Source organism: Rhodnius prolixus, unplaced genomic scaffold (genome assembly GCF_049639745.1).
Source record: "Rhodnius prolixus isolate KJV_2025 unplaced genomic scaffold, Rpr scaffold_11, whole genome shotgun sequence".
Taxonomy (NCBI): domain Eukaryota; kingdom Metazoa; phylum Arthropoda; class Insecta; order Hemiptera; family Reduviidae; genus Rhodnius; species Rhodnius prolixus.
Genome location: NW_027411625.1, coordinates 8466395 through 8482605, shown reverse-complemented (window position 1 = coordinate 8482605; position 16211 = coordinate 8466395). Strand labels below are relative to the sequence as shown.

Sequence of the window (16211 nt, the reverse complement as noted above, 5' to 3'; positions counted from 1 at the left end):
GTTTAATGGTATGTTCATGCTCCTGCCAAAATACATAATCTATGTTTCAACGTAAAAACCGCCTGGTAAAATAGGCATTATTTTACATTGACTTATTAATTTCGAAAAATTTAGCCTATTCTAACGTATACTTCGGTCATATTTATATCTATACCAGGGGTGGTACACCCGCGGGCCGCATGTGTCCCGCCTAGAACAATTTTAAGGCCCGCGAGATTCATCCTAATTTTACAAAATTTAAGCTTTCTAGCTCAATTATCGAAGGTTATATAAGGTGATAAAGTTTGGAAGCTTTACATTTCCTTCATATTTCGAATTGATGTATCTCCAGTCGTATTGTAAACTCGGTGTAAATACATGCAATAATAGTATTCGTTTGCCTCTTTAACTGCTCGCAATTCCCCTCATTCTAGCTGCCTTTTTGAAGGAGATATAAGGTGATAAAGTTTAGGAGTTTTAAATTTCCTTCATACTTCGAATTAGTATATCTCCTGTTCTATTGTTGTAATCTTTGAGGATATATGGACAATTACAGTACTCGTTTTCTTCTACAATTGTACACAATTCCCACTTTTTATCTGCATTTATGAAGATGATATAATGTGATAAATTTTAGGAGTTTTGTATTTTCTTCACATTTCAAGTGGCTGTATTTCCTATCCTATTGGTATGAACCCCCTGATTTTAAAGGATGATTATGTGGTGCAAATACGCGCATTGAAATTGACTTGAAAGAGTTGAGAAACAAATGTCTCGCTATTTAAATGAATTAAGTATTAATCGACAATCTTATAATTGTCAATATTATATTATCTATGTTTATACGGGTATGTATGAATAGTAATAATAACAATAATGATAATAATAATAATGGTGAAGGGTTTGTATGATTATCATCATAACATCAAACAGTTTTTGAAGTGGGTCCAATCTAAAAGATATTCACATAATTTATAAGCGACTCGCAGGCTTATAATGAATTTCAAAATCGGCCCACAAGATCCTGATCTATAAAAATCTTTTGAAGCTAGCTAGACAATTTACTTGTACTAAGTCAGTTAGTCTATCGGAACCAGATAACTGTGTGATACTTGACAATATTTTAACGGCATCTTATATTTAGTCTAACCTAATGTAAATCTTCGTCATATTTAAACCCTGGCCAAATCACTTAAAGAGAGCTAGCAGTTTACTAATAACTGTTCAAGTTAAGATGATAGTTGGGTCAGGCTGTATTGTCGATCTGAGAGCTGTTCCCTGCGCTGTCGTATAGTTGTAGACCAGCTTCTTCTCTTGCCCCGAACCCCCGATCCGTTGGTAAAGGATTACAGTTTCAGTGTACCCCGGGGATTGTAAAACCTGGGGCCAGGTGTGCAACTGGGCCGGATCCCGGTACACCTCTTTGCCATTAATCCCTAGGCCGTAGTTTACCGCTCAAACAATTTACCCTTGGCTTTAATAAACACAACGGTTCTAACAAAATGTTTCTCTAAAAGAAATCAATTTTATTGCGATCATACTCTGTGTAACGCCATCGTATAACAATCTTTGGTATGTGAAACACACAAAGCATTCTCTCATTGGCATCTAACTTACATGGCTTCGATATTTGTTTGATAATGACTTTTATACAAAATAAATGATAATTTTTGTAATTAAAGATGTTGTAGAAACCACGAAACCCTTATATATACGTCGGATGTTTACGCTCTTCCTAATATTGTACTATTAGTCTGTAAAGTTAATCATCCGTGTATGAATTATTTCTTCTTGAATATTTCTATTGTGTGCTTTTTAAGTAAACCATGACGTATTAATAACAGAAGATACGACTTTAGAACAAGTTGTTAAGGCTTGAAGAGAAGCTGTCTAGTTAAATCCAATTACTCCTGCATTTGCTGTAGAACTAGACAGTTTCCAAAGACACGTCTAAACGGGTAAACCCTACTACTAATTTTGCAATAAATACGTCTTGCATTCTCAAGGTTTATTTCAAAGTACGAGTTTCTTCTAAATGTTGTTTAGTTTCAATATGGATTCACTTTTTTTAAAAAAAAAAAATAACGGCTTTTAAGGGAAGTCTGAAACCCCAGTTTCTTTCGTTATCTTCCATTTTTTTGGGAATGAATTTCAAACAAAACCAATAAATCATTGTTGCAAACTTATGATATATAAAAGTTTATTTCTTATTTGAAATTGTTTCTCAACGACAGTTGTTCAGCGATTTCATTGTTTTTTTAATGTAGTATTATTTTATTATAATATAGTGTGAATATTTATGATGTTTATGGAAATAATAATAATGATAATAATACATTTTTATTGCTTTCAAGTTACCACCAAGCTTACAAAACTGATAACATAATAAACATTATAAAAAATATTAATTTGACAATACATTAGTTCTGGGTTCTTTGAAATCCTGTAAAATATTGTAATTTACATAAAAATATGGATATAGCAAACCTTATTAGACAATATAATGGAAATCTTCAGCATCTTAACTTATAGATAAATGAGAATAATTGTAATGATATTTTGAAGAAATGGACATTATAAACCAGAGATTCAGACACAACAGTACAAAAGAGACAACAATAGTTCATGTTTAAAGTCCTACAATAATATTGATCTTAATCTTAATCCCTCAATAGTATATTTACAAATATTGTTCCCTTTGATATCATCTAAGCACAATAATTTTTCCAAATTGGACCAAGTTAGAAACCTGCTCCTCTTGAAAATGAAATAGTAGGAATTTTTTTTCTCAACCAGTTTAAAAATGTTACATCCTGTAAAGAAATGACAAAGATCATCCTTAGAACTAGCCTCGTTACACAATTTACATTGGCTTTCAGGAAAATATTTGTATTTCAATCCATTAATAAATAATCGAACAGATTTTTTAGAAGTTGTCTAATTTGAGAAATAATTCTGATTTGACTGATTTGAGGAATTGAATTCAGGTACGTTTCTTGGCCACCTGATAAACTAATATTCCTGTAGAACAAAATAAATGTTGAATTTGTAGCAAAATCTATATCTTTGCTCCAACAATTGGTTACTGAATGCGCTAATACAGTATTTTTTATATTTATTTTTTATATGATATTATGGTCCTGACAGTGCCAAAGATGTTCTTTACGAATAGTGAACAGTTTAGTTGTAGAGCTCAGTTATACGGTAAGGAAGGGCAGACGGTAAGAGGTTTTCAATCTTCGAAAAACAATATGAGGCAACCTGTTTCGTGGTAATTTCAAAATTTTGGTAACCATCAAGCCAATCATTTTGGAGAACACGTTTTTAGTTTTAAATGAGATCGCCCAGTCTCAAGCCGAATTAGAAGCATTCGATGGTATTTAAGGGCAAGTGTAAAAGATATTTTAAGAATTTCGTTTGATCTTTCTCAATGATATCGGTGTAGCTAGGGCCCCAAATTTTCGGCAAATCTAGAAGTGTTGATTCTCTGAAAGAGAATCAAATAAGAAAATTTTTGGTTTAGCAACTATTCGACTTACATTGTTTTATTATGCTCATAACAACCGAATTTGCTCCTAAACATTTAGTTAAAAGAATGCATACAAAAGCATTCACTGAGGATTTCAGATCAAGTGTATGTTTTTTATGTCTTTGACCGTTTACTTAGAAGTTTAATAAGAAGGCTTATTAAAAGGCTTCTGTTTATCTAGCTACGAGTATAAATCCTTTTTAAAGAAAGATTTTTATCGAGAAACAACTACTTTAAAATCTCCCCATTAAAATGCGAAAAACGGATGCTATGAGAAGTGTACGGCAGGTTTATGTGCAGGTTACTTTGAGAGGCCAGGATACAGTTCCTCCAGGACACGGTGCAGCACCTGTGAAATGCCGAGTTAGCGAGCACATAGTGCTGGAACAAGTGCCTCGTCACTGGAGCGTCACCTCGTCATGGAACGACCAACTCCAGCGTCCTCTCTCACTGAAGCAATCTGCCCTCCTTTCTAACCCTTACTAACACCAAGAAAAAGAAAAAAAAAGCAAGATTCCGCCTGGTAATTCTAGTCTAGTTATGTCTAGTAATACTAACTTGCAAACACTCTGTCCCCCTAAAAGCAAACCCCTTCTCCAAAAGATTTGACTGGTCCTTCTAGATCTTCTTATTACAGTTCTGATTGTGAAAAAATGTTAAACCTACAATGAAAGAAGTGGAAATGACAAGTGATTAAAAAAAAAGGAGATAATATATTTCCCAAACCAAGAAACACTGGTTTGAAAATGAATGTAGATTTTTTAAGAAGCATTTAGAAGTAATTCTATAAGAACTTACAAAGCTTAAATTTAGTAATGGCTGTTTACTAAATTTCAGAGTGAAGGAGAATAAATTCTTTGATTGTTAAAATATCATATCCATATTTAGCTCTTAAAGATAAAAAGGATTCTAAGTTTTGGTCAACGGTGAAAAATGATCTCCATACATTTCTACCACCAATATTCAGAAATCCTTTGTGGCCAAATTTAATTAATTTGGTCTTTTAATCGACCCTTTATACTTTACTTTGTATACTCTAAGTTTTTGTTAATATTTTAAAGTTGGAGATCGTTTAATTTTATCTCCATATTTGTATATATGTAAACCTCAATTTTATTTCTTGCTTAAAGAAAGCTGAGAAGGCAGTTACGAATCACAGATACAATGCCTTATTTATCGCCAGCACCAAACGTTTGTTTGCATTGATATTGTCAAGGAAAGATTTTATTTATCGTGTGAAATGAAGGTTATTGAAATGAATGAGCCAATCAAGCTTTAGGAAGGACGTTTTACAATTTTGTTTATACTCGCCTGTGATAAAAAAAATATACAAACAGTAATAGAAATAATAATTAATAAAAACGCAGTAGGACTAAATGTCGATTATTTATTATTGACAAATCTGGAACCAGTCACAGCCAATCTGATGTCACGTACATTGTGAGAGGGACCACCATAAGTTAGAAATGAGAAATAGACTAATCACAGAGGCACAAAAGGGTTTTTAGTCTTCATTCCTCTAAAGCTAATGCTAGAGATCTCGCGTAAGGGGCCGTAGCAGGTGTCTGTTTGTACTTATAAATGTTGCATTAGTATTAAATTAATGAAATAAAATTAAAAAACACTTTATGTTATTTCTCTTGAGTTTAGCGAAAGACTTTGACAGTCTTCATGCACTATTAATGAACGAAAACATAATCATGAAGTATTAAAAGCTTGCCACGAGAGTGACTCATTTAGCTTAAAGTATTAATTTAAGAGTTCTAAGGGGCGAATCTCTGATATTAAATAGTTCTCGATACAACTATGCAACTTTTATGATTTACTTTGAGGAACTAAATTTGATGAAGTTGAAAAATTATCTGTTTTTCTACTGTTTGTAAACATGTTAATGTTTAAGATGTCCAGTTGAAAGTGGGGAATTTCAACCACTTTAAAATGTTGCAAGGCAAATGGTTTATCTATGAATGTTTAACAAAAACTAGTTTAGTTTAGTATAGTTTAAAATGTTAAGTATAAGGGTTGATTAAACGCCAAAAGGTACAGAAATCAGCAAGTACCCAACATTTCATTAATACTTCATTGATATCATTTAAGTAATTTTGCTACATTAACTTGTCAATATTTTTTAGAATTTATTAGATGTCACATACCCTTATACTGGCCACTTTATTTATAATAATTTTTTTGTGAAAATAATAATAAAATGTATATTTCTTTTTCATAACAAAGCTTATTTGAACTTTATTCCAAATTATTTGTCTGATTTATCTCTATTATGCCCTTTAGTCTGTGTAATCTCAAACACATGCACATTAAAATAGAATAAAAAAAAGAAACGTAGTTCTGATTACTATTTAAATTTGAATCACAAAGTTAGAACAAAATTTGAATCTTCAATTCGTCTAACAGTATTTGAGAGCACAAATAACACACAGTTAATATAACAAGTAAATTATTCAACAATAATTATTCATTTCTCAGTTGTAATTTAATGTAGTCCCTTTAATTAAGTACTTGCAGTGAAATACTTTAATAATTAACTGTCCTAAAAATGTGCAAATATTATCTATTTTATATTTCATATATATATGTAGGCGTCATATATATATATATGTAGGCGCGCGTGGCCGCCTACACCCAAATGCTAAGGTGCCCAAGTGGGCGCTGTACGAAATAATAGTAGACAAAGAAGAATAGAAAAAATAAAGAGAAATAAAAGAAAAAGGGGAAGGTACTTACCCTTTGCAAGGAGCGATGTGCGTGAGGTATGTTGATAAGCTGCCTGAGAAGCGTTGAGAGGAAAGGAAGCTGTGGAGCGGAAGCGTGTATATATGTTTATGTAAATGTGTGTGTGTGTGTGGTGAGCTTTGAGAAAGGGAGGCAATATTTGGGCTCAGGCTCAGAGAAGCGTAGCGGAAGTGGAAATGAGGTAAGCGGAAGAGTAAAGGGGGAATAGTGCAATAAGTGCACTATAAGGCTGACTCGCGAGAGACGGACGCTAGCCAAACTGGCCGAATGGTCTCGGTCACGACCGAACAATATATATATATATATATATATATATATACATACATATAAGATTGAGGGAAGAACACCTAGATTAAGAATGTAGTTGAAGAAAACTATATTGTTTAATATTAACCAAGATTAATTATTACCTAATATTTTTATAACCCTTGTATCTATGAATACTTAGAAAGTCAATTTAATAGTTTTTCCTCTTTCAAAAGCGGGAAGTGGCTAAATTTTAAATATACTCGTAATAGAGTTAAAAATAAATAAATGTAAAAAGTAAAGTAATCGCCATATTTTTTTTTCAGGCGGAACTTAAAAGTTCAACTATCAACTTAGGGGACTTACACGGTGTAACGAAAGCACACATTTTACCAATTGAATAAAAAGTTGAAACACATGAGACATCACGAACCTAAAACCACTTCACCAAACCTTCCTCTTAAGAAAATAAATCTGTTAACACTATTACCTGTTTAGATGGGCCATTCACTTGCAAAAGTCGATTCGGATTCTTTCTTCAAGAAAGGACTTGGAAGCCATTGTAAAATTGAGAGAAGTATTGGCAATAGATAAGACCAGACATTAGAAATATTAGGACCAATTGTTGCGGCTATTGTTTCTTTATTTTTCAGAAGTATGGACTATATTAGATATGATGAAATTGTAAAAAAAACTTTTAAACAGATTTAATATTGAACCCATCAACTGATTTTGTGAGAGCTTAAACAGGTGTTATAGTCTTGGTTGTTATAACTGTGTTTTATATGAAACATATGAAAAAAAGTACTATTGTCGTGCTGAGATCCCTTGCAAATGATGATTTGGCCATCATTAGAACACATAAATTGTTGTTCAATCCAAACAACAAATTGGAAACAACAGTATCCTCTTCTATTTGCATAGAGACGAAATACTATTACAGAGTAAACATGATATAGACATTTTTTTAATAATTAATACAAATATTTGCTATGGTGAACACATTGTCGATTTTTAAATTCATCCATTGCTTAATTTCAGCACCTGTGATGCACCATGCTAATCGTCCAAAGAATTCAGAGGTTCCGAGATGGTTTTTATACGATCTCTTCCAAGCCGGGCTCTGTCTTCTGTCTCATTCGAAAATTTTCGGACACCTCAGGCAAGAAACATCTTGTTTTAGCTACAAATTCTAGTTAGGACCTTCAGTGAGTTCAATTCTAGCGTTGAATCAATCAAGTAGAATTTGATTGCTTATCTATAAGAGAAAATGACGATTCTGAAATTATTATAAATATTATACAGAAATATTAGGCCGTAAAGTATACAATAGTGTATAATACTAATGGTGAACAATGGCTTGTCTCTTCTCCTAATAAGAACATTAAAATACAAAAAATGTTTAGGATATCATGTCTTTTATTTCAAGGCAAAATTCAAAATAGAAATTTGGTACGAATGCACTTACTTCCTCATGTATGACCATTTAAGAATCCCCATGTTGGTGAATATGTTAGCTAAGATGTCTGGTAATTCAAAATCACGAGAGGACATTGTGCCTCCTCTCGCTCAGATTTTTTGAAGAAAATTTGTTCGCATTTATTTTCTAAACTGCCGTTACTAGAGTTGCCATTGGTGAAATTTGAATGGGCGAGTTTTAGGGAGTAGGGAGCGCGCTTGTGGGTGTAGCTGCACTGGAGGGGGTCACGAGGTGGGGCCATAACTGGAGAGCCTTTAGTTCTCAGAATATTCCTGTCGAAGAAGGCCGTTAAGGAGCGTTCGTCACCATCTTGTCCTGGCCACGTAAAATACTCGTCAAATTTACCAATTATTATCAGATCTTCTCCCAAAATCAAACAGAAAAGAGTGACTAGCATTGTAGTAGCCACTTTTTGGCTAACATTAATGAAAGCAACTACAGATTGGCTACCGCCTAGTGCCATCTACCTTCACTAGTAAAGTAATCGCCTATTTTTTCAGGCGGGCTTTACGACCAACTACCAAATTAGGTGTCGTGCACGGAGGCGACTAGCAAACATACTTAAACTGTAAATTTTTTTTATTAACCATTAATTAAAACCCAAGGTCTCTAGACCGGGAATTGAACCCAGTATCATAATACGAGGTGTGACTATTAAATAACGAGACTGATGCTGCTACAGAAGAACTATGCATGCGCCAAATCCTAACGACCGACAGCTGTGCAGCGTAACGCCTTCTCTTTCGATTGCAGCGTCTCACGTGTTTGTAGAGAAATTCTGTCCGACCGGAACCGTCGTTTGTGTAAGAGGTGTTAGTTTCGTTTTGGCCGGAAACATAATACTACACATGTAGTAGAGCAACTAATTGTCGTGAAATTTCAATGAAACTTTGTAAAACCGCTACTGAAACTTATCTTTTATTAAAAGAAGTTTATGGCGATGAATATTAATCACGTGCGCAAGTTTTTGAGTGGTTCAAGCGTTTCCAAGATGACCGAGAAGACGTCCCGCCCGTCCAAAACGGATGAAAATATCGATTATAATTAATCAACATTACTACCGAGATGTGCTTGCTCAACTCCGTGAAAGAGTAAGGAAAAAACGACCCGATTTGTGGAAGAACAAGTCATGAGTTCTCCACACTACATTGTCTGTCAAGACGTTTCTAGCCAAGTTGAACATCCCAGTTTTAGGCCATCCGCCTTATTCGCCTGACCTGGCCCCATGTGACTTTTTTACCTGTTCCCCAAAGTCAATTCTTGCATTAAAAGGAACACGATTTCAGTCCGTTGAAGCTGTGACGGAAAAAGCGGCACGCGTCATGCTGGAGCTCACAGAAGAAAAAGACTTCCAGCACTGTTTCGAACAATGGTAAATTCACATGGAGCGTTGTAGGGATAGGGGAGGGGTTTATATTGAAGGTGATAATAACTAAATATGTATAAATTTAAAATAAAATGTTTTATAGCAATAGTCTCGTTATTTAATAGCCACACTTCGTATATATTAGCTTTACCAGGTCTCGGCTCTAACCGCTCGGCTACCGTCGCGCTTTTTTGTATATTATGTACTATTATTGTTCTACCTGAAAGCGTTTTAAAACCTACCTTAAAGCTCTTAAAACCATGCCTAAAGTTTGCATTTTTCTTAATGTAGATCGTGACCCACAATAGATCCATTGGGTCGCTGTGGCGCCCTACTGGAATCTAATCCAATGTGGAATATAGGTTTTTTCATTTTTTTCAGGAGCATAGAAGGCACGTTAGAAGCACGACTTAGAGGTTGTAGTTCCAGTTAATATTAAGTAGCTGGAACGTGATAGTTCCACACTTTCTACTAACTAATGATAACTTACAGTCATACTTTGAGTAGGCAGTTCCATAAAATATATTTAATCCATGACACTTTTGTAAATTTCTAGTCTTGGTCAGGAATATTTAAAGAGTTGGACTGATGGAATTTTTCTGTGCTTTGACCAATACAAGTCAAATTTGACCATTGTCAAAGACCATTGGTAGTCTCCTGTAATTTTTTTTGGTTAGAAAAATGTATTAAATTTTTGTTATTGTTTTTAAAGTTATATTTATATTATTATATAGTAATGTGTTTCACTACCGTACAGTCACCTAATTTGGCCATTGGACGTTTAAAAAATAGGCAAAACATTACTTTCACTTTTTAGTAGGGTTGTTTAAATTTTCAATACCCAATAGATAATAGATGGCAGAACTGAAAACTGTATCATAGCATGCTTAATTCGCACTATAGTTTCTTAGCATATTTATTAGTGGCAGATCTGTAAATTGTTCTCAGGTTAAGATTAAAATCAATGGAACGGGACCTGTGCCCCAAGGCATCGCAGCCAAAAGAGGCTGAGTGTGCCTTCTCTCTTTGGATCTAGTAGATGAAACCTCCACTACTAAAACGTTTGAGGACTTTCCCTACTAGTTCTTTTTGCGCTACTATCTCCTTTGGTCTCAAAAAGCCAAAGGTTTTATAGAGCAACCTCTCCATAGCAACGCAATTGAACAACAAGTGAGAGGCTGTTTCCTCCTCTTCCTGACACAATCTGCCCGAGAAAATTAGCCTCACCTTGTACAGATGCTTCCTGAACCTACCGTAACCCGGTGAATAGGCCTGTGATCAGAGTAATCTGATTTCTACCCAAGCAGTGTCTCTTTGGCTCTTTGTTTAGACAACCAAAGCATCATAGTCTTGCTGTGTTTGACCCCAGGACATATCACCCAGTTCTTTTCATGCTCTCTCCAGATCCAGTCTCTGAGAGGGGCGCACGAACTGCATCCTTGGTGATTTCCAGGAAGTAGGGGCACTGCTAAGGGCCCCCGTAATCAACAGGCAGGCCAGTCTCTGGCACCCTGGCTAGAGCCTTGATAACCGCCTGTTGTTCAGTCTTCCTCCACTACACTACCTCACCGTAGGTGATAATGACTGTTCGTGTATAGAGCCAGTGGGTCATTTTGGGACGTAAATCCCATGTCTTCTCACAGGTTCTAATAGTACCACAAAGAGCCTGTTTTGCCTTTAGCGTAACATTATCTAAATGGGCTTTCCAGGTGAGTCTGGAGTCTGGGACAATGCCCAGAACTTAACCTCGCCCGTCACAACCAGAGTTTTGTCAAAAGTTCGAAGATTTTTTGTAGCTCTCTGTGTCCCTTCTCCTAATAAAGGGGACCAGAGTAGTCTTAGAAGGGTTCACAATAAGATCTACCCTTCTACACCAATTTTCTATTATCTTTTGGGCTTCGTGCATGATCTTAGCAACTATTCTCTCGTGGCTGCCCCTGTCCACCACAGAAATTAAATTGTACTAACTTGTGGCACTTTAAAGACGTGCTTAAGGTTTTAGTACCTCTTACAATTATAATAGATGATACATCTGCACCTTGACCTGTTTTGGGGATACATTAGAAGGACGTTTAAGGTTAAGACGACTCACATGACTTCTTTGAATCTTTTACTAAAGGCTAGCTGGCTTTATACAGATTCACTGAAATAAAACAACTTTTAAGGAAAAGAGACGACCCCTTAAAAAAAAAAAAACATAAAGTAGTTGCGCTGGTAAAAAGCTTTGCCAAAATTGGGTTTGGTTTCCTTAGGAAATTAGAAAAACCTATATAAATATGAAAAATTAAGTTAGAAATTATTATGATTATGACTTTTATAAATAATTTTCATTTGTTTATAAATCATTTAGTTGTTTTACGTATTTTTGAAATAAAATAATATAAAGATTTACAATAATTGAGGGAATGATTAGCTAAGTTGTTCCTTGAGACCCGGGTTCGAGTCCAGCTGGCTGCCCACAGACTGAATCACCCCACAGATCACAGTCCGGGGATAGACCATGTTGTATGTAGAGAGAAAACTCTGTCCTGAGGCCGGCAGTGCACTGAGAAGGTTTCGACGCCTTCAGAGTTAATAGTTACAATTAATTTTTGTTTTTGTTAAATCAAGAATGTTTGTAGTCTATGTATTTATTCAAATCTGTTTAAATATTTGATATCAAACAACTTCTTACTGAACATATATAATTCCTAATGTGAAAAAGAATAAATACGTTATATTTATAATTATTTTTATCGTTTTATTGTAAAGTTTGACACGATCGTAGCGCTTTCACGTACATCAAGAAGATTTTACTGCTTTTTGGAATTAACGCAGTCACGGTTAATATGCAGCAAAAGATGTTCAAATTATCGGAATGTAGATTCCCACGGAATTTCCTGCCATGTTCAGGTAACCTCCCGGGTAACCTGCCTTAGTTCCTCAAACTAATGAGCCGTCTAACAATAACTTCGTTCTAAGCATTCCAAAATGTGAACTAAAATTACTGTATAATCAGAGATAACTGTTGCTGCTTTACAAAAATGTGCAATTTTTTGTGTAACAAATTTGAAAAAAAAAAAAAAAATATGCTGCTATTGAGGAAAAACTTGTGGACAGAAAACAAAATTCAATTAACTTATTGAAATTAACCTACTGATTTCGAAAAGTGGCACTGCAGGGCGACGAATTTTGACGTTGAACTTAAATGTGTATTGTACGATAGTGCTGCTCAAATATCGGGTTGTCAAGTACGAAATGGAGCAAAAAATGCACATAATTGAATTCGATTTTATTCCAATAAAATTTATTTTATTTTTAATCAAAGTATGCACCCATATTATCGATACACTTTTGCCATTTTAGAGGTATCTCATTTATTCCTTTGCTGTAGAAGTCTGGATCACGGGAGTCGATGAACTCTTGAAACGCCATTTTGACAGCCTTTGCGGAATTGAATTTTTTTTCCAGATAAAAAGTTTGTTTAAATTTTGAAAGAAATGATAGTCAGTGGGGGCAAGGTCTGGCGAGTACGGCGGGTGACGGAGAGTTTCCAACTTCAACTCCTGTAGCTTTGGCACGATCATTCGTGCGGCATTTGGTCGAACGTTTTCGTGCAGGAGAATTGGAGTCATCCGATTAACTTAATCTCAAGATTTCTCATCATTTCGTCTAGTTGATAACAGTAGACATCCGTCGTGATCGATCGGCCAGGTTCCATAAAGCTGTGGTGGATGACACCTGAGCCAAACCACCAAACAGTGACCATCAGCTTCTTCTGGTAGATGTCTCGTTTCGGACACCGTTTTGGTGGTTCATCTTTGTCCAACCATTGCGATGAACGCTTACGATTATCGTACATGATCCATTTTTCATCGCACGTAACGCTTTGATTGAGAAATGGTTCGGCTTTGTTGCCATGCATCGAGTCTTCGTTCCTTCTGCGCATCAGTCAATTCATGCGGTATCCACTTGTCCAGCTTTTCACTCTACCGATTTGAGCCAAATGAGTCAAGATTGTTTGCTTTGATACATTGTACATTAGTGATAATTCACGTGCACTTTGGCTGGAATTCGCTTGCACAGTGGCTTTCAGAACGTCAAATAAATAACATAAACTTTGCTCCATTTCATACTTGACAACCCAATAAATACCGATTTCCGGTTTCCAGTGATTTTGCGAATTTTTTAATACATTTATAATCAATTTTTGTTTTGTTTTATAAAGACATGCCTTGATTGTTAAAATTAAGCCTATTTCTATCGTTTTTTTATAAGAAACAGCAATCGTTTCAAATTACTGGTTTTTTCCCCATCGAATCAATTGATTGCTGATAATCGTAAACATCCTGGGGTCGTAGTTATCCTCTCACAAAAGATAATTTTTCAAGCTGAAAATAATATCTATCAATTTTTTCGCTCACTGATTAGAGCAAACTTGGTCAGTTCAAACTTCAATATTTTGGCGAAAGTCAAGACGTAACTCATGGTCCAGTAATGTAGCTCTGTTTAAATCAATTACCCGTTCCACATTGCTCTATTCAGTACAAATCTGGGGGCTAAGGTATTTAGACCGTTTAGAATATGCCCAAACAAATTTTTATAAACGTCTTTTTCATCTATTAAAATCCACTCCATACTATATAATACTGTTGGAAACTAGAATATCTCATGTAGCCACCACTTTTTTTTAAGCTTGCGTTGAAATGGTTCTGTAAAATATTGGAAATGGATCGATCCAGATTACCTCGTGTTTGTTACGATAGGCTGTTACACCTCGATTCTTCATCGACTAATAATATTAAGTTCAATTGGGTAACCCAAGTTAAGGAATTTTTTATAAATGTTGGTTATAACCATCTCTGGGAAATGCAGGACCCATATATAATTCGTAAAAATCTAAATGCAATTTTATGAAGCCAATTTACACAATACTGATGTAGCCAGACTATACTCCTCAAATTATAGTATTTATTTTAGAAATATCCCTTTAAATATCTCGAATGATCAAAATTATCTTTTACACTCTCTACCATTTCCTGTAACAACCATATTGTTCCAACTTAGAACTTGCAGTAATTTCTCAATTAATATCGTTCACAAAGCAATAGGCTACTTAATATAAATCCTAACCAGCTCTCTACTCTTTGTAATCTCCATGAAAATGAAGACTTATTTCATTTATTTATTACTTGTCCGATTTATGAATGTATTAGATTAAAATATCTACCCCAATTATCTATCCCAACCATTATTAGCAGAGAGGAACAACTATTTCATTTACTGTCACCGCAATCGAAATCTGACTGTCTTAATATTTACAATTATATCATAAATGTAGTAATGTTGCGCTCATCCATGCTTTAATGACTAAAGTAAGTTATGATGTAATACTAAAATATTTAAGTTATAATTTAATTTAGAAGTTTATCGCTCATTTAGAAAAATTATTTTTAAATTATGCGATTTATTATTTTATAATTATTTTTTGTTTAAGTTCTATTTAATTTGTATCTTTTAATATTTCTTTCTAAAAAGTTTTGTTTAAGCAACTCCTTCTGTACACTATCTGGTTAAAACAGAATAAATAAAGAATTTTTTTAAATTTTGATTAGAGCAAACTTAATATTGTGCAGTCGGATTTGCTTCTATTATTACAAGCAGCAAACAGATTTTGGTTTTAACCAAAATTAGCGGTTCCTGAGGTTCATCTATCATCCAAGATGGATTAATAACTTACGTTACCGTCAACTTTTTTTTGTTTTTTGAAACATTTTTTGAGGAAAATTCCATTGAGAGTACTTTTTGGGAGAGGGGCTGGTTAGAATCTTTTCTTAAATTGCTAAATTAGAAGCCAGATTGATCGACCGTAATAGCCATTTTTCTTTAAAGATTTTAAAATTGCCTCAAAAAATGACTACGATTTCATTTAAACTTTTCATTTAAAGCTATGATTACAAATATAAATCTTAAACTTATATTTGTTCCCGCTAGATTATTTATTTCTTATTATAAAGTCTTCATATCACACATTTCTGGGGAAAAGACAAAAAATCAGCTTTAATTAAAAAAAAAATTGGACAAGATCGCAAGTCTTACGGTTTGCGATGCGATAGACACAATTAAACATTCAGTAGGTTGTGATTTGTCAGCGAGACATCCGTGGGGATAGAGCCAGAGAACCAGTGCTTGGAGCACTTCGAGTGGAAGGGAGAGCGAGCCCCTTTTGACGGTCTGGCGTGACTACCGCGACAATCAGTCAACATTCTGCGTGCCGCGGCCAGCTGTAACCGTTCGACATGCTCTTCAAAGGTAACTCTTCCAGACTGCAGTTGCTCATCGAGAAGATACACGCGCATAAGGAAGTTCCGCCCGATCAGGAGGTTAAAGGTACGTCCTAAAAAGCTACTTATCAGGCAAAAATTCTTTTTAAACGATTATCGTCTAATTTTCTGGGCCAACTATCGGAAACAACCCTAAAAATAAAAATTCACTGAACATAGAATTATGTTCCTACAAGTATTTAGAGAACGAAAAACATTTCACAGAAAATGTTCAGAGATTAATTCTCTTCAAACGTTTAGATTCCTCCAAGTAAATTAGATGGGATTTACCTCTTTCCAAATCTCTTGATGCTTCTTTATCTGGAACAAAAGTAGCCTAAACTGTAGACACTGTATTACAGTAGTATCCCAGCTTTTTGAAATCAAATCTTAAATTTGACACAGAAACACATCTAAAAAATCATTTCTTCTGGCGAAATTGTTTCAAATTAGAGAATCGATGCATCTATTTTGGAAATTCCAAATCTATTATGTATAGTTTTTATTTGTGCTTTACTGATTCTAAAGTTAAAAATCTAAAAATATTTTCAATTTTTA

At 34.6% G+C, this 16211-nt stretch overlaps 1 protein-coding gene across 3 annotated transcripts in view; it reads left to right on the top strand.

The window, feature by feature from the left end:
• The window catches only part of L (zinc finger protein Lobe), an 80541-nt gene that overhangs the window by 44533 nt on the left and 19797 nt on the right, over positions 1-16211 (top strand). Inside the window, exon 1 of one of the 3 annotated variants that reach the window (XM_074138697.1) lies at positions 15536-15720. The exons of the other annotated variants lie outside the window; for them this stretch is intronic. Within the exon in view, the coding sequence (XP_073994798.1) occupies positions 15630-15720 (91 nt within the window). The 5' untranslated portion in view covers positions 15536-15629. Of the gene's footprint in view, positions 1-15535; positions 15721-16211 lie in introns of those variants that run through there. 3 annotated transcript variants of the gene reach the window in all.